Source organism: Gekko japonicus, unplaced genomic scaffold (assembly GCF_001447785.1).
Source record: "Gekko japonicus isolate JY-2015 unplaced genomic scaffold, Gekko_japonicus_V1.1 scaffold711, whole genome shotgun sequence".
In the NCBI taxonomy this organism is placed as follows: Eukaryota; Metazoa; Chordata; class Lepidosauria; order Squamata; family Gekkonidae; genus Gekko; species Gekko japonicus.
In genome coordinates, this window is record NW_015165849.1 from 56,503 (window position 1) to 81,820 (window position 25,318).

At 44.8% G+C, this 25,318-nt stretch overlaps 1 protein-coding gene across 1 annotated transcript in view; it reads left to right on the forward strand.

Moving 5' to 3' along the window:
* The window catches only part of CES1 (carboxylesterase 1), a 41,076-nt gene that overhangs the window by 10,296 nt on the left and 5,462 nt on the right, over positions 1 to 25,318 (forward strand). Inside the window, exons 4-12 of the mRNA XM_015411095.1 lie at positions 2,222 to 2,355; positions 6,507 to 6,660; positions 9,847 to 9,951; positions 11,078 to 11,182; positions 13,011 to 13,046; positions 16,818 to 16,958; positions 17,064 to 17,144; positions 18,026 to 18,173; positions 19,143 to 19,274. Of these exons, the coding sequence (XP_015266581.1) occupies positions 2,222 to 2,355; positions 6,507 to 6,660; positions 9,847 to 9,951; positions 11,078 to 11,182; positions 13,011 to 13,046; positions 16,818 to 16,958; positions 17,064 to 17,144; positions 18,026 to 18,173; positions 19,143 to 19,274 (1,036 nt within the window). The remainder of the gene's footprint in view (positions 1 to 2,221; positions 2,356 to 6,506; positions 6,661 to 9,846; positions 9,952 to 11,077; positions 11,183 to 13,010; positions 13,047 to 16,817; positions 16,959 to 17,063; positions 17,145 to 18,025; positions 18,174 to 19,142; positions 19,275 to 25,318) is intronic.

Consider the following 25,318-nt stretch of genomic DNA (forward strand, 5'->3'; position numbering starts at 1 on the left):
GAAGATTCATATGGGCAGTGTGCAAAGGATGTGGGTGTAATTTATCAGCTCTCCCTCTGAGGTAGGGTTGCCAGCTCTGGGTTGGGAGATACCTGGAGATTTGGGGGGAGGGGGACGGAGCACGAGGAAGGTGGGGTTTGGGCAAGGGAGGGACTTGAGCAGGGTAGAATGCCATAGAGTCTCCCCTCCAAAGCTGCCATTTTCTCCAGGGGAACTGATTTCTGTTGGCTGGAGACCAGTTGTAATCCTGGGAGATTCCAGCCACCACGTGGTGGCAGGGAGCCAGTTCAATTGCCTGCTAGATTACATCCATACATATGCTAATGGCTCTGGTAGGAAAACCGACTAAGGAATTTGGTGCTAGGAAGTCTCCAGGCAACTCCTGGAGATATCCCAGAATGCATTCCAGGGCAGACCAAGCAGAACAGGTCAAGAGGGTGGAGGGAGTAAGGGGGTGCGTGGAGACAGGGGGTTATGAGGACTTCCTTGCAAGGGCAAGTTGGTCTCTTTTCCTTGGAATACTGTGCTGGGGACAACTTTGAGCTCTGGTCTGCAGGAAGGCAGCCTTCTTTTTCTGACCATGCGGTTCCCCGGTAATGGGATGTAGATAGGAACCTTGTAACTTTTTAAGATCGTTAGTGCCTGCCCTATTTTAACATCAGTTAGGGTACATCTAGAACAGGGAAAGGGAATTGCGTTAATGACCAATTTTCCTTTGAAATCCATTTGCTGATCTAGTGCTATGCTTATGTATGCTTGTAAATATTTTCTTTTCAATAAATCTTTTTTTATTTTGGAGGTTGGTTCTCAGTCTCTGTACCACCCAGATCCCCCACTATCTTGGAAACACGAGTGCAAGAGCGGCCCCCAAATTGGGAGGAAAGCAGTCTGTGTGTACATGACCATTTTTCCAGGAGAGCCCCAAAGTCGTAATTGGTCTCCGTGGTAACCAGGCTCTGGGTAACAGAGGACATAGAGGCGGGGCCTCAAGTTGAGAAGGGAAGCTAGGAGCCCTGTCCATCCTAGCAGGAAACCCCACCCAAAAGAGCAGGTGGTGGCAGTGAGTTACCTTAGTGGAAGGAAGAAGAAACTCCCTCCAGGAGTTGGCAATGCCAAGGAGGGGTGGGCAGAGCCGGGTCTGCAAGTCAAAGCAGGCCTGTTCCATCACACAGCCTATCTTTGAAAACAGAAAGGGAAAAACAAGAAACCTTTGTATTATCAATTAACGGGTCTAAAAGGGGGGGAAGAATATCCAGTTTCATAGAAGGAAAGCTCCGGAAGGGACCACAGACTTCCTGCTCCGATTCTAGTAAACTTTGTTATTTTTACTCAGGAAAAAACTTGCCCATCAGGCAGGGGTCGTTTTGTAGGAAAAGAGCTAGGGGAACTCATTAGCATAACTCATTAGCATATGCCACACCCCCTGACATCACCGGAAGTGTGTCATAAGGCCACACCCCCTGACATCACCGGAAGTGTGGCATAAATACTTGCAGAGTCAACCTTGCTTAGCTTCCAAGATCTGCAGTTCTTGAGCTGATGGGGACCTCTGGACAACCTGGACAGGTGGCACGCTAGTGGACTATACCTCCCCTCAAAAAACCAGTGCTTTTAAAAAAGTATGATGGCCAATAAGGGGCCCGGCGGTGGACCTGCAAGGCCGGCGGGAGTGCGAGGAAGCCCCGCGAAGGCCCTTGGCCTTGCAGCTCCACTGCCGAGCCCCATGAGGCCGGCGGGAGTGCGAGGAAGCCCCGCAAAGGCCCTCCCTGACCCCAGGCAGGCAGGGGTGGGGAGAGGCGGGGAGGGAGCAACTTACCCTCCCTCTTCTCCTGCCTCCTCCTGGCTGAATGAGGGCCGGAAGCGGGGCGGCCGGAAGCAGGGGGCGGGACTTCGTCATGTGCCCCGTCCCCCGCACCTCACCCGGGGGAACTGCGATCCCCCGCGATCCCCCCCGAATCTACCTCTGCCATCAGGTAGGGAGAAGGCTTCCTTTGTGATTTCTCACGAGATTATATTTACCAGTGAATGCTGCTATGGTTTATGACATAATCTTGTGGGAAATCAAAAAAGACTTCTGCCTGATGGGTAGTTTTTTTCCACCTGTGAAGGTTGATCCTGGTGGGGGTACCTACCCATGTGCAGGATGTATTCCGACCCATTTCAGAGGATGTTAGCTTAGAGAGCAAATTATTGAGCATAAAACTATGTTTTTTATTTCTAGGTAATGGTTTGGATCCATGGAGGAGGGTTACTGTTGGGTATGGCGTCCACATATGATGGGTCGGCATTAGCAGCTTATGAAGAAGTAGTGGTTGTTGCGATTCAATACCGGTTGGGCATCCTTGGTTTTTATAGGTAAAACATTCTGCTTCAGACTTTTTGAACCCACTACAATGTACCTCAGCCCTGTAGTCTAAATGTGCTGGTCCACTTAAGCCTTCACTAGCCCCCCTCCCTCAAACTGGCCATGAGATCATCAGGATGTGTGGTGACCATCAGAAACTGTGCACATTGTAATAGGAGTGGCACTGTGTGTTCCTGTGGTAAAGTAACTTGCTCTTCTCAGTGATGTTTGACACACAAGCAGCTGTCCTGTGAACACACCCTCATTGTGGTAGCTTCTGTAGCCCACAGTTTCACCAGCAGATTATTTTGGTGGTGGGGAGAGATACTGTTAGAGCTCAAATGAATGCTTGGCTCATTTATGACACCTTTAGTCACCTTTCTGGACAACTGACACTATCCTCGAACTTCTCATCCACCATACATTTTCGCAACAGATCTTTGACATAGGTTAGGATGAGAGGGAGTGGCTGGCTTAAGGTCCATCACTGAGTTTTTGTGGCTGAATATGAATTTGAATCAAAACCCTTTCTGGTTTAAGACCAGTTTTGCTACACCACATGGGCAGTCAATGCTGGAATGGTATTCTTATTCAGGTTTTATTTATTTATTTATTTATTTCGATTTATAAACCACTCTCCCCAAAACCCGTTCAGAGCGGGTAACAACAATTTATGAAACATACAATCTAAAACATTACAATAAATTACAATAAATATACTAACAGTTAAATAATTACAATACAATCAATAAATTACAACTACAACTACTATATGACTAAAACATGGCATATTCCACCTTTTTGCGGGGGGGGGGAGATACTGCAAGCTGCACATGGTAAAGATCAGACATATGATGGTCCCAGTGCCTCACTGGATCTTTAAGGTGAATTGAGAGTTCCTGGTCTGTACTGGAAGGTGGACAAAGAAATACCCTTGTAATTGCATCTGTTAAAACATTCTGTCTAGAGGATATTCTGTTTAAAAGAAGCACTGCAAAGCCCTACATCTGTAGAGATGTACAATTTCTGAAATTAAAAAAAAAGTTTTTATTGAATATTGTAAAGGGAAAGAAATAGGGACACAGGGAATAGGAAAGGGGTACAAAGGGAAAAATAGTGCTTACAATTACTTCTACAGACACGATTGCATTACATTAATAATTCTACTTATACAATCAGGTAATTCTTTGTATTAACTCTAATCACTTAAGCCCATGCCTTTCTTGATATCTGCAAAAAGCCAAATTATTGCCTTTACATCAAAAGAGCATTTTATAACTTCTTTTAAAATTATAAATCTTATTACCTTATTACCCTTTTAATATATTTTAATAAAAACATTCCAGTTAATTAATCATGTTTAAATTGTATTAATTTCATATCTATGGATTCTCATATTCAAATATCTTATAACCTCTTAATCATTTACTGCAAAACTAATCCTTATTCATACAATTATAGAACCTTAATGTCCTACTGCTTATAAATAGTAATAGAAACATACCTAATTCACATCCCTTTAAGATTACATTTTACTAGATTCAACTTCACAGTTCTTATAAAAATTTTCATACAAGTACTGATAATATTTATCTTTAGGATTTTCTAAAATAACACATACAAATGCCTTATAACAAATATTTCTTTGACATTTTATTTAATTTCAGTTTTAATTCAATTTAACCTTCTTGGTTATCTTCTTAGCTATCATTAACCATCCTTTACACGGATACAGCCATACTAAATTCCATACGTTATTAATATTTGTTCTTGAATCATATTACAAGGTTTTGAGCGTTGCTATAATTACAGATAAGAACTACCTGACACTTATTTCTCTTAACATTTAATTTTAGCCACAATTTATCTTAAGTTTTATATAATTAAATCTCATTAAATCTCCTTACATTCCATTTTAAATATCACTTGCCCTTTTGTAGCAATTCCACCTTAAGTAGTTCTCCCCCCCTTCCCTCTCCTTCTTGAATTCCCAGCATTTTATCTTCTATAGTTGTGGATTGTTCCTGTAGTATTTCAGTATGGGGGTAGAACTCTCTCCTTGTTTACTTGCTGAATCCCAAAAGAATGTATCAGTCAAGCTTAGAATTATCTTCCATTCCTCCATCTTGATATCTTGTGATTCTTTCACTTCAGGCAGGCATGCAGCTATTTTTCCCATTTTTACTTTAAACAGTTTAATCTCTGATATTTCCACCTATTCCAATCTTAGTTCCTCCCTCGGATCTTGTACTTCATTTGGTAGATGTTTTGGTAAACTTTCTACTTGGTGAAATTTACAGGAAAGCTCCTGGACATGGTCCTCTAAAAGGTACACATTGTACTGTATTGGAAGTATAGCTGTGTTAAAAGTGTCCTTTAATGTTTCCATTATTGCTTGAAAGGTAGCCATTGTTCCCATGGAGCAATTTAGCCAGATAGTTGAGCCCACAGAGTTTGTTTAGACTAAGCCAGAGAATCCAAATTAGCTGTAATATTAATTAAATCTTCTTCCAGCAATAATCCTTCTCTGAATCCAATTTAATGTCAATATAGTCCAAATAAATTCATTATAGAGTCAGAGGCAGCTTTTAATCGTATTAATAATATCCAATCCACTTTTCAATTTGCAACCAGTTAGATCAATAAGGGACAGCACAGTCGAAAATCTTATAAGAATTGCAGTCCCTTTTAAATGTTAATTCCTTTCGTTTGAGAGCTGCTTCCAAATTGGGGGGAGGGATTCCCCCTCTCCCCGTTATCTTTCTAATCCTTTTTACAGTGTGGTTAAATCCTTCAGATCTATTTCAGCCAGCACTTCATGAATAAAAAGAGAACTTACTTGCAGAATATCTTCTTAGTTTATGTAGAGGATCACTTTATGTAGAAGAATGCTTAGTTTCAGTTCTTAAAAGTCCAGTTGTCACAACTTGGTGCCAAAATGGTGATTGCATTGGCTGGGGCTTCAGGGCAAACAGGAGACTCCAGATCAAAGCTGCCGCCAGGATCTGGCTCTCCGTCACACACCCTCCTTCAGGTATCCCTTTCCTGGGGTACCCCTAGGAGTCCAGAAAACCCAGACTCCCCAAACCGCACAATTCAGGTGACCACTGGAGCAGAGCTCCCCAGCTCCCCCTGATCTAATTGCACTGAAACCAACCAATTTCTGAAAATTTTGAAGCCACAGGTGAAAAAATTGGTTTATTCTGTTCCAGAAGAAACCCCAGAAATTTTGTGAAAAATTGAAACATATGCAATACTGACTGTCCTATCAAACCTAAGCCAATGTTGCTGCTTTAACAACACAAAATACATAATTTATCATTTACCTTGCATATGAAATTGCAATATTTCATGTATTTATGTTATAAAGTTATAAAAGCCTTAATTTTGGACAAGCAAAATTGCAAATATATCCAGGACTTGCAAGCTGACTCACGTGTACTTTAATTTTTGCTATCTGATTAGAGAGAGTTCAGTTTCAATTAAACTTTCATTTTTTTCTCTAAAAATATACTACTTGACAAATATACAGCTTAACATAACTGATAATTGATAAGTTGATGAACAATCCATAATATTCCTACAGCCCAGCCACTGGTGGTTGCAAATCCTTTATTATGAAGTGGCACATACTAGGTCTCACAGTAATAAACATACACAGGAGCACATTGTATGAGTGTTTCACAACACTGACATGAATCTGCACATGGTTCTCATTTGGATTACTGGTAACTGTTCACCTCTACCATTTTCTGGAAAAAGCCCTTTAGTCCTCTCAAAACCTTTTTCTGCCATTTTGGTTATTCTAGCATCCCACCTACACCTCCAGTATACTTTCAGTATACTGAACAATTTGAATTCCTTTTTTGAAAGAGCCCTGTTTGTTCTGTACTGAGCCACACTTGGCTCCGGTGCCAATGGCTGCAGACATTTAATCTAAGTCAATCTTTGGAATCTGCAGCAGGAGGGATGACGGTAAACAAGAAGTTAGGCAATGGGCCATTTGCAACATTCACATAGTTTAGATAAATGAAAGCATGCCAGTTTTCTTTGCCAGAACTTCAATAAGAATAAAAACGTATTTTTTTGGCTTTATACCACTTCTTACCATCAACTTTCCGACAGCCAAGTAGGTATTTCTAGAGTTTCTCCTTCCTTCCAGTTCTGGTGACACCACAGCCCGTGGAAACTGGGGCCTTCTCGATCAAGTAGCAGCCCTCCAATGGGTCCAGGAGAACATTGCAGACTTCGGAGGTGATCCAGGATCTGTTACTATATTTGGCGAATCTGCAGGTGGATTCAGCACTTGTGCCCTGGTAGTTTGTTTTTAAAATTTGGTTTGGGGATATTGGTATTTATTATTCTTTCAGGAGTTGTCATTTTATGAAACTATTGTAAGAAGACCCCAGATAACATTTTCTTAAAGCATGTCGTCTTTAGAAGCTCTCTGTGAATGTCTGTGCCTTGGGCTTCATCCTGCTAAACTCAACAGGAAAGGTGGACTGTTAAGAAAGTAAATAAATGCATAAACAATGCATAAAATAAAATTGATTTTAAAATGGCCAACTGGGTAGTAAAGAAATGTTATGTTGTCTCTCTGTACCTTTGTTAGTTGTACAGTCTCAGAGATCTCCACAGTGGCTTTGAGAGGAAAATGATGGGGACCTATATTGTGCCTGTTGCCCCCCACCCTGGCCTTACTTACAGCCTCTTGGCACAGGGGGCATTTTCTGTTGGAGAAATGACATGGAGGGGCAGTTAACCTAGGGTTGCCACCTCCAGGTGGCACCTGGAGATCTGCTATTATAGTTGATCTTCAGACAATCAAGATCAGTTCCTCTGGAGAAAATGGCTGCTTTGGAGGGTGGAGTATATGGCATTATACCATGCTGAGGTACCTCCCCTACACAAACCCCGCCCTTCCCAGGCTGCAACCCCCCCAAATCTCCATGTATTTCCCAACCAGTGTTCCATCTAAGCTGAGTTAGTGTGAGCCAGCTCACAGTTTTTTAGCCTCCGGCTCACACATTTTTGTCTTAGCTCAGTAAGGACGGCTCCAGAGCAAACTAATTTATGCAGTCGCCCAATGGCTGGCTCACAACTTTAATGCCAGTAGCTCATAAAGTAGAATTTTTGCTCACAAGGCTCCACAGCTTAGAGGGAACATTGTTCCCAACCCAGAGCTGTCAACCCAAAATTAACCTTCCCCCCTTTGCTTGCATTGCAAACCAAATCCAGCTCATCTCCCTTGCTCCACATGAGCTCAATTTCACATCTGGGGATTCCAACACAGGTCCCCACAAATCACAGCTGTTTTGGCCTTTATTCTTCTCCTATCTGTACTTACTGAATCTAGCACAGAAACTATTTGAATCAATAGCAATTTATCAAAGTTAGGATCAAGAGCAAACATTTCTTTTGCGAAGGCCTTGGTGCGATTGCTAGATGTTGCTGTAGACTTTCAAGATCACAGTAATTTGGTTGAAAGCAAAAGCAATGGAAGTGGGAACTTTCTACTTCCAGAGAGCAACAGACCATTGCAGAAGATTGAGAGGGGAACTGCCAAAGCCTGTTGGCCTAATCATTAGCTCTGTTAACCAAGAGTACAACCTAAAATACACCTGACATTCTCCCCTTCCCCAATGTTGCACATTACAAAGAAAGTCAGTAATGCTATTGAAGGCAATGCCCTGAGGGTGCTAAGGTTCTTTGAATTGTGAGGCTAGCCAACTGAAACCCATACAGTGGGAGAAAATATCCAGACAGTAAAGGGTAGAAAGGTTTTTATTCGAATAAAGGACACCATACAGCCAAAAATTCAGCTCAAATGTCCAGTGAGTAACAGCAGGGTTCTGATTAATATATTCTTCTTGCTCCTCCCAACTTTACATCATTGTTGACATCATTTTCACATGCTCGGATTGAGTTTCTTTGCCTTAACAACCATTAATTATACATTTGACAAACAAGAGGCTACGTGGCCGCATTTCAGCCTTACAATGCAGTTGTTCATCTCGTTAAAAATGATTAATGCATCTCATTGGCTGTCTCCCCAGACTTGCTTCACCTTTGAATGAAATTTCAGGCTAAGTTCATTCTCAGTATAAACGCTGTTTTTATTACAAAAATGGTTTCTTTATATTGATACATGCATATATGTTTTAAAAAACCATTTAAAATATGAAGAATATGGAAAATATATCATTACAATGACATTCCAAAAAATTAAACTGTATACGTGCTCTTTCTAATGTTCTAAAGTAGCCTATAACATAAAGCTTTTGTAGATACCTTGAATCCAGCTATTATTCTTTATTTTAATCCATCAGAAGATTTTTGCTGAATTTTTGAAAATATTAAATCTAAGTTAAACTTTATAGTGTTACAAAATATACTATTTTGCTTCAGCCATCAGGGGTCCTTTTTGTATAATATAAATTCTGCATTCTTAATTGGTCTTTTAATTAATGTCAAGAGCCATGATTAATATTTTTAGTTCTTACTGAACTCTGAGATGATCACATACCTGGCTGTGTTCCATCTCTTTTGCTTATTAAAACAAGCTTGGTAGTTCCTTATAGCTTATAGCTGTGTATTAGCAAAGTTTCTTATTTAAGAATATAGTCTTAGTAAATATTTTAGCTATCTGAAAGCCTTTATTCTCAGCTATAAACAAAATATGAAAGTTGTATTTTAACTTTTAAAAGCACACAACAAATAGGAAAAGGGTTTTTCTAAAATTAAATCTTTTTCCAGGGAGCATAATTGTACTTTTTCTCAACTCAATTAATCATCTTGACATCTTCTTTAACCAATTATCACTTGCCTTTTCGCTGAGCATTTTATCAATTCAGCTTACTGTGTATAATTATTTCTCTAAGCAAGCAAACAGTCCTTTTTGCCTTAAAATAATAAGCTGCTAAAAGGCAAATGTATTTATATTGCTTATAGATTCCAATAGTTCAATAGTTATGTGTTAAAGCCTTTTAAGCTTAAAAGAAACTTAGTTTGATTTTTGCTTATTTAAAATTACTAAAAATTATAGCCACTGTAAACTTTTAAACCTGTTGCTTTGAAGCAGAGAATCTCACCACAGATCTTAACTCTGACAGCTCATTAACAGGTGGTTGGTACCAACCTAATTAAAAAGTATACTGATGTTGGAACACCTGCTTGTTAGAAAATTCCTCTTCTGTCAGTTAAATTGGATATAAAACACCTGCTTCTACAATTCTGCTTAGTGCTTAACGATTTGCCACTAACTCCTGGAGAATCCCAAAGATCCTTTCCCAAAGATCTCTGGTATGCCAGAAATAATCAATAGATAATCATTTGCATCCCTGAGCTTCCTCTACATTATCTTGTATTCCAAGGAAATGTGTCCCCCACTGCATATCTTCTCACTGAGGAATGCTTGAAAGGCTTAAAAATCAGTGGGCAATGGGAACAGAATTCTGGAAGAGAGGCTGTCATTGGTATTTGTGCTTTCCTTCCCTTCTCAGGTCGTATCTCCACTGGCAAAAGGCTTGTTCCATAAAGCCATCTCTGAAAGTGGCGTCTGTCTCTTGGATGGTCTCATGGACATGCATCCAGAAAAGCATGCTAAGGTAGGTTTTTGGAGGGAGTGCTAGAACTGATACTGGCCCAGTCTGCATCTAGCATTTGCTCCCCTGTTTTACCAAACCCACATTGGAACAGAAATCCCCCTCTGCATGGCATGCCACTTTCACTTTGATTGATTGTCAGATTTTATGGCAGTGTCCAGACTGCATGCCGCTTTCACTTCGTTTGATCTGTCGGGTTTATGGAACTGTCTACATAGATTTATGAGCGTTTTATGGCCATTCAGGGGTGACTCAGGGGTATTTGAATGTGGTTTTGAGCCGCATCTAGGCTAGGCTAGCCAATGTCCAGGTGAATGTAGCAACCTGAACTGCAGTGTCAGGAGAGTCTAATAATGAATAAATATACACTGCAAGAGATTTTTACAAACAACCGTGTTCTATTTGTAACTATCATGCTATAAAGTGCATAGTGTGCTATTATTACATCTTTGTCAGGTTGGTACATGCATACGATACTTTCAGTTTAACAACTACCAGTCAATATTGCATCAGTATTTTTAAAAATACTTGACTTTTAAAAAATACTAATGCAATATTGACAGGTAGTTGTTAAACTGAAAGTATTGTATGCATGTACCTGACAACAAGGATGTAATAATATCACACTATGCACTTTATAGCATGATAGTAACAAATAGAACACGGTTGTTTGTAAAAATCTCTTGCAGTGTTAGAATGTCCAGGTGGGGCCTAGAGATCACCCAGAATTCCAGCTGATGTCAGCATGACAGAGATCAGTTCCCCTGAAGCAAATGGCTGCTTTGGAGGGTGGACTCCTATTTATCATATTTATTTAATGAGACTTTTATCCCTCCCCTCCCCCAGAATGGGGCTCAGTGTGGCTAACAGCATAGCATTCTATGACATTATACCCTGCTGAGCTTCCTTCTCTCCCTGGATCTGCCTTCCCCAGGTTCCACCTCTCAAATCTCTAGGATTTTTCCAGCCTGGAATTGGGAACCCTGCCTGTAGCACACCTGACCCTCAGTGAACTGTGACGTTTCCATGACCCTAAAACTTTGGTCTCTATGCTCTTTTAAGATGGGCTTTGAGGCAATTATTTTCAGTCCTATGAAAACTATGACAAATGTCTTTCTCTCGACTGCAGAAAATTTCGGAAGCCGCAGGCTGTAAAACAACAAGCTCAAGCGAGATGCTGCATTGTCTGAAGGGGAAGACGGAAGAAGACATTTTGCAGGCCATTTCCAAGATGGTAAACATGCTGTTATCTGGTGATCTTTCATATGGACTGCACAGTATGAGCGACACAGGCCTCCTGCCCAAAATGGCACTCAGTGTTCCCTCCAGCCATTCCATTTTGTTTCCCTGCTCTGTTTCATTGGCGGTTGGAGGTGAAGAACATGATGATCTCATTATGTATTTATTTCATTTATAGCCCACAATTCTCTGCAGTGGGGACCAAAAATAGCTTACAATGCTTCTTCATTTCTCCATTTTATCTTCACAACAACACTGTGAAGTAGGTTAGGCTGAGAACACATGTGACTGTCTCGGTCACACAATGTGCTTTCATGGCAGAATGGAAATTCGAACCTGCATCTCCCAGATCCTAGTCCACTACACTACATTGGATCTCCTTGGTTTATGCAGTTTAATAACTACTTTGATAAAGGCATAAACCATTTTTATTCATGGATGAAACAGTAGTAAGAGCATTGTCACACATACAATGAATGTCATATAATTGGTTATTCACATTCTTTCTGGCTTCATAATGGGTTAGTTTGAACATTTACTCCTACATATACACCTTCCCCAGTATCTGAAGGGCACACTTGATGTATACTACCTACTGTCACTGGAACCAGTGCCAATGTGAAATACTTGTGGATCTGAACTGTCCGGTGATTCAGTTCATGTTGTTTTACGTTGGACTGTGTGGCACAGTTCAGTTCTGCCCTGAGGTCCAATTCATGATTAATGTGCATGTTGGCACTCAGAAAGATGCCTGGACTATGCCGCATTGGGCAATTCTTTAGGTGCCTGCAGTTTGCACTGCTAAAGAACTCTGCAGTTTCCAGCATCTTGCACAGATGCAGAGCCCTTCGGGTGCCTGCTTTTTGCATAGCTTCACGGCTCTGCAATTGCCTTTCCTTTGCAAAGATCCAGCGTTTTCTGCACGTGCCTTCAATGTGCACTTTAGCTAAATTCTCTACTTTGCAGTGCTGCAGAGCTCTGCAAATGACCGCACTTTGTGGTAAACATTGCTGCATATTTGGGGTGGGGGAGGACATCAAGATAGGATTCCATTTTGGCCACATATTTATCTGACTTGTAACGTGTAGAGTTATGAATAAAAACACACTCATTTGGTTATGATGGCTTAAAAATAACACAAGACTGTAACTGGGTAACGCCGGTTTGAAGATTTCTGTTAACAGATCATTTGTTTCCAGGATCACAACAAATAAGCTTCGTAGAGCTTCCAAGACTAACATATTTATTTTGGCAGATGCTTTGCAGGAACTGGAGTCTGCTTGGTCAGTTTATCCTTACATATTATATACCTACATAAAGTGAGGAAAAATGTAAATGCTGGGGAGATGTAGCTCTGACATGCAAAAGTACAGGCTCTGATGCTTCTGTGCCAAACTCAAATGCAAGATAAACCACAGTGAAACCATGGTCTTCTTGAGTGAGTCCTAAATGACTAGAATTAACCTTGGAATCACCTGGAGTCTCCCTTTGAAATTATTTTTGTTGAATGAAGGTGATTTACTATCCCAAGCAGCATTCCTGAAGTATTTCTGGGCAGCCTGGGCTTTGCTTAGATGTTCAGTGGTATTCAAATGGTGATCTAAGGAACTGAAGGATCCCTTGGTGCTTATCAGAATGCAAATGCAAAAGGTACTTCTAATTACAGATGGAGGGTTCTATCCTTTAGGAATTTCCCGGAATTAAGAATTGCTCTTGTGCAACTCTCATTATTTCTGTGAGGTTTGTGTAGGAGAATTTCAGGAGGACTGTATCCATACTTGTAAAAAATGAATCTCCTGTTGTAATTTCTCTTGCCATTCCAGGATTTAAACAGACTCAATCTGGATGAAGATGAAAGAGTAAGTATGTTTCTGCTGACCTTTGACCTGTCCATGGGTCTATTTGGGAAGACATTACTTATCCAGATAACTTTCTTCTGAAGCCTGAAGCCAATATGAGGGAAAGTATGCTTGAGGAGATGAAAGATGGGGAAAGATGCATTTGTTTTTGGACTGAGCTGATGAAAAAAGTGGGCGAGTTTGTTTAGGGAATTATAGCATATGCTCAAGTAAGGTGAACAGCAGTTCAAGGGTGTGTAAGGTGACAGACATGCCATCGATGGCTATCTGCTTAAATGTTTATTCAGTGCTTTATTTTGAAAAACAAAACCTCAATCCTATTTTCTCCCTGGAGAAGGGAGGAAGTGGCAGTAGGAGTTCCAGATTTCAAAAAGAGAGAGGAGAGATGGACAGGGAACAAAGGCTGGTTCCCATCCCAAGTGTCTTCCACTGCTTTGGAATGAGAACTCTACCAAGGTGGTGCTTAGGGTGTGTGTGTGTGGGGGGGGGACGCTGCCATTAGCGTGATGATGTCACTTCCAGGTACAACCCTAAAGTGACAATGAGTAGTGGGTGGAACAGCCCCACTGATCTGCAGGCCCTGATCCTTCTTGCCTTGCATCTGGGTACCAGTGGCTGTCCAAAATCTTCAACTAGCACATGCCACCCACCTATATTTCCCAACTCTCAGAGGGGCTTTTCTGTCCTTATTTCAGTTCAGCCACTGCCACCACCTGCCCTTTGTAGGAACTACCTGGTGAGAGTCTTAGGGCTCCCAAGTTCTTTTCCCTGCACTGCCATTCTATGGCCTTGTATTATGCCTGTATCTTCCACTACCCAGTGTCTGGTTACCATGGGGACAGTTTACAGAACTTGTGCACCATTGGGAGAGTATCAGCTTTCCAACTGACTGCCCTCCTTTTTCATGGCACTCATTTTAAAATAATGTGTCTGAAAGGGTCTATATGGTACAGAGAACAGCTGTAAAAAAGTTATAAAACATTTGTTAAAAAGAAAATGCCCACACACATACTCTTAGCACAGCAACAGATTGAGCAAAGGATGCAAAAGAAAAGTGTAAACAGGCAGATTCCTCTGTGCTTGCCCTAGCTGATCTAAGGCAGGCTATAAAAGTTACAGTGGTTCCACTGGATTCCTATTACCTTGAAGCCTCTGCTCAGGCCTTTAGTCCACCACATGTCAATGGCTGCTTTTAGCAGGAGCCCAGGTGTAAGACCTCTGTCTGCCTGGATGGAATCAGCACCCAAAGAGACCCTCCTAGCTGTGCCAAGGAGTGTTATAATCTCTGTTTGCACACCTCCTGGGCAGGGCAGGTCACATAACCTTTTCCAGAAGTGTTCAGGAAGAGACTTCTCTAGGGATTTCAACCTCCAAAACTGTTCCCTACTAGAGGTCACCTTTGTAGTTGGGGGGGGGGGTAGAGAACTTGACCATCCTATTGTCTCCAGATAGTGCTCTTAGCATTTCTAAAGTGTGGCTTAGATGGGCTGGAGAGCAATTGAAACGACTTGTCCCCTCCTGCCTGTTCTCTGCCAAGACAGAGAAAACCTTTTTAAAGTTAAAGATGAAGGTTTTGCTCAGTTCAAACCTCCCAAAAATACATTTCTCCACAGGTAATTCTAGAAATTGACAGAAACGGTATGGTTTTACCATAGAATTTCCAATGACTCCTGGAACTACCCTTTATCTCTTCTGGATTGTATTTAGAAGTGACATCACTGTGCTCACAAAGTGAGGTTTTTTAAATTTTTAAGTACATTTTTTAATTTATCCCCTGCTGCTGTCTACAGTGGCAGTGGGCAATGGAAACTCAGTGTGGGGGGTCTGGGGGCTTGACATCCCTAAAAGGTATAGGTTTTAAAGATGTTACTGAGAGAAAGATGAAGAGATTAGAGACAGAATCACTCTTGGTCTAGGAGAAATTATCAGCTCTGCATTAGAATGCATCTGTCTTTTTTGGTGACCCCAGTTGCTGTTTTCAGGAACAATGAAAACCATTTGGATTGGTGAGCTGGGTGAATGGGTCTCTGAAAACAGCCTGCTGTCATATTTGGGGGCTTGGAAAGTCTCCTGTCAGAGGTCAGATCGGATGTAGACCTTGGGGTTGGTTTAGGGTTGCCAGCTCCCAGGTGGGAGCGGGGGATCCCCTGATTTCACAGGCTCCTGCCCCCTGCTGGCCAGCTGGCTGTGGGGGGAAGCCCCGGCCCCAACAGCCACAAGCCTGCAAGATGTCCTGACATGATGACATCACACATCACATGTCATCACTCTGGGGATGTCGCATAGCTGTAGTATTTTGGGCAAGACTCTATGGTTACCATCTCTGAAGAAGTGAGCAGTGACTCACAAAATCTCATACCCTGCTGAGAATTTTGTTAGACTTTAAGGTGCTACTGGACTCTTGGTCTTTTCTACTGCTACAGACAAACACGGTTACCCATCTTGATCTAACTCATTTCCAGACTACAGAGATCAGTTCCCCTGGAGAAAATGAATGCTTTGGAGGGTGGACTTTATGACACTGTACCCTACTGAGGTCCCTGTCCTCCCCAGGCTCCATCCCTTAATCTCTAGGAGTTTCCCAACTAGGGTTGCCAGATCAACTTACCTAGCCACTGGTGGTCTCCTGATGTCCTTCTAGGAGACTGGAAGTGATGTTGGGCATTTTGGGGCCTACTTCGGTTTTGGGACTACTTTCAGTTTTGGGACTACTTCTGGTCAGGGTGACACTTTGGTTTTTGGGCAAAACTCTATGGTAGATTTGGCTTCCAAATGTAGAGTTTTGCCCAAAAGCCAGAGCGTCACCCCCAACCAAGAGTAAGCTCCAAACTGGAAGTAGGCCCAAAAAGATCAGTTGGGAGTGGGATTTCCCAGCTGACCGGAAGCGGGCAAGAGTCTGCAAAAGTGGGGGTTCCCCATTCCCACCGGGGGGCTGCCAACCCATATGGCAACCATACCCCCTATCCCCCGCCGGTGGCCGGGGAGACCTGGCAACGCTATGCTCAGGGCAGCCTCCATAGACCTCCCTTGGGGGCTGGGGTGCAGTATGCCAGCTCTCTTCTCCAGGCTGCAAAGAGGCTGGTGGGGCAGCTCCTCCAGTCACAGATTTTCCTATCTCCTCACCACCCACTGATCTTGGGGGCTGCGGTTGTTTTGGAACATTGGGGGGGGTAGGTGTCTGTGAATCTACCTGGCTTTGCTTATATTAACTGGGACAGCTGTTCTGCTAAAAAGTAGACTCTCGAGAGGCAGCATTTTAAAAAGACCCTTGCAAAGAAATACATTAATAGGCTATGATTCGAGCTCTATGTCAAACTCCGTTTTTCTTAGTTTGCCATGGTTGTAGGGGGAAGGGAAATTCCTAAGGGGGGGAGCGAATGCAGTGTGTGTGAACCGTGCTATTGTGGAAGCTGTAATTTTTCCTGTAGAAGCTTTCCTCCCAGAGGAACATCCTTGAAGCCTTTGGTGCCAGCTTGCTAGGGAAGATAGTGGGATTGTATATTTCCCAGAGGGTGTGGGTAGACAATGCAATGTCTAGGCGGGATGAATGCGGCGTGTGATTGGTCACTTAAGGAGATCTTGTTTGAATTACCTATAACTATACCTGTACCCGCCAAAATCCGCAGTTCTGACACAGTACTGTTCTGGTCTGGATCTTGTCTGCTTCTCGATAAACAAATCACTGCCAAAGAGAGTGTTGTTGAGAGTAACTTGTCTAGGCGCCTGACACTCTATTCTGATGTCCTTAACTTTTTTTTCTTTTTCTTTCAGTATAGTGTGTTTTCCTATGCAGTTGTAGATGGTGTGTTTTTCCCCAAACTGCCCAAAGATCTCCTAGCAGAGAAAAACACGAATAACGTACCCTACATAATTGGGTTCAATAACCATGAGTCTGGATGGATTGTTCCGCATGTAAGGCATTTCTCTTGCTTTTAATGCCACACCTTAAGCCTGTTTGCCTTTTGAGAAGCAACCTGTGCTTCCTGCACTGTTCACATCTCGTATCCACTGTTCTAGATGCTGGACTTTCCAGATTTCACAAGAGGCCTAGACAGAGCAACAGTAACTTCTATGATTCGTGGCTTAAAACAATTCACGGTGAGAACAGAATTCTTAATGTTAGGTTTACAGCCATCCTTGATTTCATCCTGGACCCAAATGTAATTTAACTGTGTTATTTTAATATATACGAGGGAGAGGGGTAATAATAATTATCGTATGGCACTGTGTGTAGTATAGCCATGAGATCCTTAGATGGTCTGGCAGCCAGAAGTTCTAGCTCTTTTAGCGTTATGCACCACTAGGTGGCAAGCTAGACTTGTTTTTTGGGCTGAGAGAGTTCTGAGAGAACTGTGACTGACCCAAGGTCACCCAGCTGGCTGCATGTGGAGGAGCGGTGAATCAAACCCGGTTCTCCAGATTACAGTCCACTGCTCTTAACCACTGCATCAGGTTGCTCTTGGGGTGGGAGAAACAGATAGCAGTGTGAGAGACTCTGGGGGATCCATTATGGCCTGCTGGTGGTTGCTCAGAGTGTAAAAAGAGGTTCCAGGTTTTGAGGGGCCCTAGGCAGATAGTTCCCAGTCGTCCCCCCTCTGCCCACCACCAGGCACTCATGATGACCTCATTCCCCCCCCCAACCACCTGCATGCCTCCCATCTGCTTGTGTGTCCTTCCTATGTCAGCTCACAAGTGTCCCCACTGCCCAGACTCACAGCAGACTTCAGACCTTTCCCCAGTGGCACCAAGAAGTGCATGCAGCAGACAGCAAAGGTTGCGGAGAGCTAGCAAGTGAGTGGGCAGGGGGTGGTGGCAGAAGTGGCCTTGCCAGAAACACTGGAGTGGGGGAGCTGCCACAACTCAGGGTATGCTGAAAGGGTCCATTGTTCATCTGTTCTGACTGTGAGCCACAAAGCAAGCAATCCTCCGGAGATAACAGCAGGCCAATGATGCGCTATGATTTTCATTTGCCCCGGCAGAGTGTTGCCCCTGAACATGCTCAGATAATTGTTGATGAATATCTGAAGGATATTGAAGACCCCATACAACTCCGAGACCAACTTCTTGATATGCTAGGAGATGTGGTCTTTGTCGCTCCCGCTATTCAAACAGCGAGATACCACAGAGGTGAGCTTATATCACAACAACTTGGTTTGGGAATGGTTCCCATGAGATCCACATGTGCAGGGTTGGCTCACAGACATACCTCTCTGCCAAGATGTGGCCTTGGAAATCCAACTGCTCAGCAGACAGTCCATCCTTCAAACAATGGTCTGGGGAAAATCTGGTGGCTGCAGTGGGATCCAACACAGAATCACCTATTGCCTAATACAGTAAAACTTATTGGGTCACTGGGGGCAAGTCACTCTTTCTCATCCTAGTCGACTTCATGGAGTCGTTGAGAGGATAAAGTGGAGGAGGGGGGTTCCTACTGGGGTATAAATATCTAAATCAATAAAGACAAGATCAGGAGTGAACGCATGGCAATCTGTGCAAGAGTCCAAAAGCGCAGCTGAGAGGTCAGGCGATGGGAAACTGCTGGGTCAGCTGGATGACCAACCGGAACGTTGGCATCGCCAAGGAGAAAGTTGGGGCTGTGGTCAGAGAGGAATAAGATAAGCCAGGTAGGCTGAATTAAAGTTTGTGGGGAAGAAGCAATATAGCTGCCGAGGGGAGTAAAGACCTATTGGGTTTATTTTGAAGCATCAATATGGAGGTGAGGGCAGGGCCTGGAAGGGGCAGTATTTGGAGAGTAGATGGTCATGCCAGTAGTCTTCAGGGTGAAGTATGTGGGACACACAGAGCCCTCTGATGTGTCGGATGAGGAGAGCCAGGTTTTAGGAAGGCCAAGGATTTATTTTTGGGAATCTGCTGCCTCTCCAGAGACCTGCCTAAAAACAATACTATAAGACAACCAAGTTAAAATAAATAAAGTAGCCAGGGGGGCTGAGAGGAAAAGGTCATGGAGGGTGTCTGCTCTCTAGGTGAAGGATGGGGAGTTCCAGAAGAGAAGGGAGAAGCAACAGACAGGGATGAGACTGTGCCCCATTTGGGTAGAATCCAGTTGCAATGACAGAATCTTCTTCCCTTGTTCAGATGCTGGCTATCCAACCTACGTGTATGAATTCCAGCATCGGCCGAGTTTCCATGGAGCTCTTAAGCCAGACTTTGTTAAAGCGGATCATGGTGATGAAATCGGCTTTGTCTTTGGGAGGCCCTTTTTAGCAGGTGAGTTGGTGTGGTGTGCTGGCTAGAGCGTTATAGACCTGGATCTGGACCAGATATCTGCTCTGCCATGAAGCTCATTGGACATCCTTGAGCTATTTCTTTTAGAAAGGGCCCCATGGCAATGGTTGTGATTGTAAGTATTGTAATTTGTGCACAGAAATAAGAGATAGAAATGCCTTGTTGACTCCTTTTTATAGCACCATAGCCACTATACAAGATGTACATAGGGATCTTACACACATAAAAGTTCTGCTGGATGGTGAGAATTTGGCTTTTTTGCTCACGCATCTTAAGAACATAAGAACATAAGAGATGCCAATGTTGGATCAGGCCAAAGGCCCATCCAGTCCAACACTCTGTATCCCACAGTGGCCAGAAATACCAGTGCCATCAGGAGGTCCACCAGTGGGGCCAGGACATTAGAAGCCCTCCCACTGTTGACCCCCCCCCCAAGCACCAAGATGACAGAGCATCACTTGCCCCAGAGCCCCTATCTATACCTTGTGGCTAATAGCCACTGATGGACCTCTGCTCCATATGCTTATCTAATTCCCTCTTGAATGTTCCTGCTCAGAGCTCAGCTGGGTCTCCTCTGCCTCTGGCCAGGTGTTTCCTTAAATAGAGGCCTCCCCCAGCAGAGTGCTGGCAGCAGCTATTCAAATGCACCCAGGCACTCAATCACATGCAAAACAATGCCCCTTCCTTTTCCTCTCAATTGCAGTCAATCACAGTCAAACAATGCCCTTTCCTCTCTCAAGCAGCCAGGAATCTGCAAAAACTCCAAGCGCTTCCACACACTCCCAGACCAGTTCTCCCACCAAAATCCTCAGCTGGATCCTCTCCGCTGAAAGCAAATAAAAAACCACTCACCCTTCTGTCTCCTGCTCCTGTTCCTGCTCAGAGCTCAGCTGGGTCTCCTCTGCCTCTGGCCAGGTGTTTCCTTAAATAGAGGCCTCCCCCAGCAGAGTGCTGGCAGCAGCTATTCAAATGCACCCAGGCACTCAATCACATGCAAAACAATGCCCCTTCCTTTTCCTCTCAATTGCAGTCAATCACAGTCAAACAATGCCCTTTCCTCTCTCAAGCAGCCAGGAATCTGCAAAAACTCCAAGCGCTTCCACACACTCCCAGACCAGTTCTCCCACCAAAATCCTCAGCTGGATCCTCTCCGCTGAAAGCAAATAAAAAACCACTCACCCTTCTGTCTCCTGCTCCTGTTCCTGCTCAGAGCTCAGCTGGGTCTCCTCTGCCTCTGGCCAGGTGTTTCCTTAAATAGAGGCCTCCCCCAGCAGAGTGCTGGCAGCAGCTATTCAAATGCACCCAGGCACTCAATCACATGCAAAACAATGCCCCTTCCTTTTCCTCTCAATTGCAGTCAATCACAGTCAAACAATGCCCTTTCCTCTCTCAAGCAGCCAGGAATCTGCAAAAACTCCAAGCGCTTCCACACACTCCCAGACCAGTTCTCCCACCAAAATCCTCAGCTGGATCCTCTCCGCTGAAAGCAAATAAAAAACCACTCACCCTTCTGTCTCCTGCTCCTGTTCCTGCTCAGAGCTCAGCTGGGTCTCCTCTGCCTCTGGCCAGGTGTTTCCTTAAATAGAGGCCTCCCCCAGCAGAGTGCTGGCAGCAGCTATTCAAATGCACCCAGGCACTCAATCACATGCAAAACAATGCCCCTTCCTTTTCCTCTCAATTGCAGTCAATCACAGTCAAACAATGCCCTTTCCTCTCTCAAGCAGCCAGGAATCTGCAAAAACTCCAAGCGCTTCCACACACTCCCAGACCAGTTCTCCCACCAAAATCCTCAGCTGGATCCTCTCCGCTGAAAGCAAATAAAAAACCACTCACCCTTCTGTCTCCTGCTCCTGTTCCTGCTCAGAGCTCAGCTGGGTCTCCTCTGCCTCTGGCCAGGTGTTTCCTTAAATAGAGGCCTCCCCCAGCAGAGTGCTGGCAGCAGCTATTCAAATGCACCCAGGCACTCAATCACATGCAAAACAATGCCCCTTCCTTTTCCTCTCAATTGCAGTCAATCACAGTCAAACAATGCCCTTTCCTCTCTCAAGCAGCCAGGAATCTGCAAAAACTCCAAGCGCTTCCACACACTCCCAGACCAGTTCTCCCACCAAAATCCTCAGCTGGATCCTCTCCGCTGAAAGCAAATAAAAAACCACTCACCCTTCTGTCTCCTGCTCCTGTTCCTGCTCAGAGCTCAGCTGGGTCTCCTCTGCCTCTGGCCAGGTGTTTCCTTAAATAGAGGCCTCCCCCAGCAGAGTGCTGGCAGCAGCTATTCAAATGCACCCAGGCACTCAATCACATGCAAAACAATGCCCCTTCCTTTTCCTCTCAATTGCAGTCAATCACAGTCAAACAATGCCCTTTCCTCTCTCAAGCAGCCAGGAATCTGCAAAAACTCCAAGCGCTTCCACACACTCCCAGACCAGTTCTCCCACCAAAATCCTCAGCTGGATCCTCTCCGCTGAAAGCAAATAAAAAACCACTCACCCTTCTGTCTCCTGCTCCTGTTCCTGCTCAGAGCTCAGCTGGGTCTCCTCTGCCTCTGGCCAGGTGTTTCCTTAAATAGAGGCCTCCCCCAGCAGAGTGCTGGCAGCAGCTATTCAAATGCACCCAGGCACTCAATCACATGCAAAACAATGCCCCTTCCTTTTCCTCTCAATTGCAGTCAATCACAGTCAAACAATGCCCTTTCCTCTCTCAAGCAGCCAGGAATCTGCAAAAACTCCAAGCGCTTCCACACACTCCCAGACCAGTTCTCCCACCAAAATCCTCAGCTGGATCCTCTCCGCTGAAAGCAAATAAAAAACCACTCACCCTTCTGTCTCCTGCTCCTGTTCCTGCTCAGAGCTCAGCTGGGTCTCCTCTGCCTCTGGCCAGGTGTTTCCTTAAATAGAGGCCTCCCCCAGCAGAGTGCTGGCAGCAGCTATTCAAATGCACCCAGGCACTCAATCACATGCAAAACAATGCCCCTTCCTTTTCCTCTCAATTGCAGTCAATCACAGTCAAACAATGCCCTTTCCTCTCTCAAGCAGCCAGGAATCTGCAAAAACTCCAAGCGCTTCCACACACTCCCAGACCAGTTCTCCCACCAAAATCCTCAGCTGGATCCTCTCCGCTGAAAGCAAATAAAAAACCACTCACCCTTCTGTCTCCTGCTCCTGTTCCTGCTCAGAGCTCAGCTGGGTCTCCTCTGCCTCTGGCCAGGTGTTTCCTTAAATAGAGGCCTCCCCCAGCAGAGTGCTGGCAGCAGCTATTCAAATGCACCCAGGCACTCAATCACATGCAAAACAATGCCCCTTCCTTTTCCTCTCAATTGCAGTCAATCACAGTCAAACAATGCCCTTTCCTCTCTCAAGCAGCCAGGAATCTGCAAAAACTCCAAGCGCTTCCACACACTCCCAGACCAGTTCTCCCACCAAAATCCTCAGCTGGATCCTCTCCGCTGAAAGCAAATAAAAAACCACTCACCCTTCTGTCTCCTGCTCCTGTTCCTGCTCAGAGCTCAGCTGGGTCTCCTCTGCCTCTGGCCAGGTGTTTCCTTAAATAGAGGCCTCCCCCAGCAGAGTGCTGGCAGCAGCTATTCAAATGCACCCAGGCACTCAATCACATGCAAAACAATGCCCCTTCCTTTTCCTCTCAATTGCAGTCAATCACAGTCAAACAATGCCCTTTCCTCTCTCAAGCAGCCAGGAATCTGCAAAAACTCCAAGCGCTTCCACACACTCCCAGACCAGTTCTCCCACCAAAATCCTCAGCTGGATCCTCTCCGCTGAAAGCAAATAAAAAACCACTCACCCTTCTGTCTCCTGCTCCTGTTCCTGCTCAGAGCTCAGCTGGGTCTCCTCTGCCTCTGGCCAGGTGTTTCCTTAAATAGAGGCCTCCCCCAGCAGAGTGCTGGCAGCAGCTATTCAAATGCACCCAGGCACTCAATCACATGCAAAACAATGCCCCTTCCTTTTCCTCTCAATTGCAGTCAATCACAGTCAAACAATGCCCTTTCCTCTCTCAAGCAGCCAGGAATCTGCAAAAACTCCAAGCGCTTCCACACACTCCCAGACCAGTTCTCCCACCAAAATCCTCAGCTGGATCCTCTCCGCTGAAAGCAAATAAAAAACCACTCACCCTTCTGTCTCCTGCTCCTGTTCCTGCTCAGAGCTCAGCTGGGTCTCCTCTGCCTCTGGCCAGGTGTTTCCTTAAATAGAGGCCTCCCCCAGCAGAGTGCTGGCAGCAGCTATTCAAATGCACCCAGGCACTCAATCACATGCAAAACAATGCCCCTTCCTTTTCCTCTCAATTGCAGTCAATCACAGTCAAACAATGCCCTTTCCTCTCTCAAGCAGCCAGGAATCTGCAAAAACTCCAAGCGCTTCCACACACTCCCAGACCAGTTCTCCCACCAAAATCCTCAGCTGGATCCTCTCCGCTGAAAGCAAATAAAAAACCACTCACCCCTCTGTCTCCTGCTCCTGCTCCTGCTCAGAGCTCAGCTGGGTCTCCTCTGCCTCTGGCCAGGTGTTTCCTTAAATAGAGGCCTCCCCCAGCAGAGGGCTGGCAGCAGCTATTCAAATGCACCCAGGCACTCAATCACATGCAAAACAATGCCCCTTCCTTTTCCTCTCAATTGCAGTCAATCACAGTCAAACAATGCCCTTTCCTCTCCTTCTCTCAAGCAGCCAGGAATCTGCAAAAACTCCAAGCGCTTCCCCACACTCCCAGACCAGTTCTCCCACCAAAATCCTCAGCTAAATCCTCTCAGCTGAAAGCAAGTAAAAAACCACTCACCCCTCTGTCTCCTGCTCCTGCTCAGAGCTCAGCTGGGTCTCCCATCTTGAGAGGTCTGTGCTCACTTACATGCAGGTTGTTTGCCCCAGCTTTAATGTTAAAGGGAGCAAGCCATTTTCCCTTTCCCCCACAGCATTTTGGTGCTTCTGTGCACTTCTTGGATTTCTTTCCCAAACCCTCTTTGTTGTAATGATTTGAGAATGATTGTAGCAAAGCCGGGGTGGCACCCCTGTGGACTGGACAGTCTCTGGACCTTCCTGATCCTGTGCCCTTTGGCACCATTTTTCCTACCCCTGTAGCGGCCATTCTTAATACCACTGGAGGGCTTTTTTGTTTGGTGCTTTAATCTGCAAATGATACATAATTATACTGTTATAACAATACTAGCAGTAAAGCCCGTTGTGAAAGCAATACAATGGGATCTAGAAAGAGGCTCTGGGGCAGTGCTCTGGCTTTGGGCAAACAGTGTCAATTTGCTGTGGTGACCTCAGCAGGGTATAATGACAGAGTCCACTGTTTTCTCCAGAGGAACTGATCTCGGCTACCTGAAGAGCAGTTGTAATTGTGAGTAATCTGTAGCCCTCACCTGGAGATTGGCAACAATTGTTACCCAGGACAAAATGGCTGGTTTGGAGGGTGGAGTCTATGGCATTCTACCTGTCTGAGGTCCCACCTTTCTGCAAACCCCACCCTCTCCAGGCTCCACCCCTCAAATCCCCAGGAATTTGTCAGCATGTAGTTGGCAACCCCATCTCCTTCCCAGCTAGCCATCAACCTACCATTATCTGCCCCTTTGACTTCAGCTGACTTCTGCCCTCCCTTCTGCAGAGCAGTTGTAATTCTGAGTGCTCTCCAGCCCTCACCTGGAGATTGGCAACAATGGTTCCCTATGTGAGACTGACTGGTTTGGAGGGTGGAGTCTATGGCAGTGTACCTGTCTGAGGTCCCACCCCTCCTCAAACCTCACCCTCTTCAGGCTCCATCCCTCAAGTCTCCAGGAATTTCCCATCTGGAGTTGGCAACCCTATCAGGATTGGCCCCAATGTGTTTTCTCCCAAAGGCCAAAGTAGGTGACAGGACCAAGCTTAGTTGCCTACCAACAGGCACTGAGGGGAATGTAGGGTTGCCAGCTCTAAGGAGGGAAATACCTGGAGGTTTTGGGGGTGGATTCTGTAGAGGGCCGGGCGACGGAGGCATCGGCCTTCTGTCGCCCGCCTTGCCCCCCCAATCTCGGCCCGGGCGAC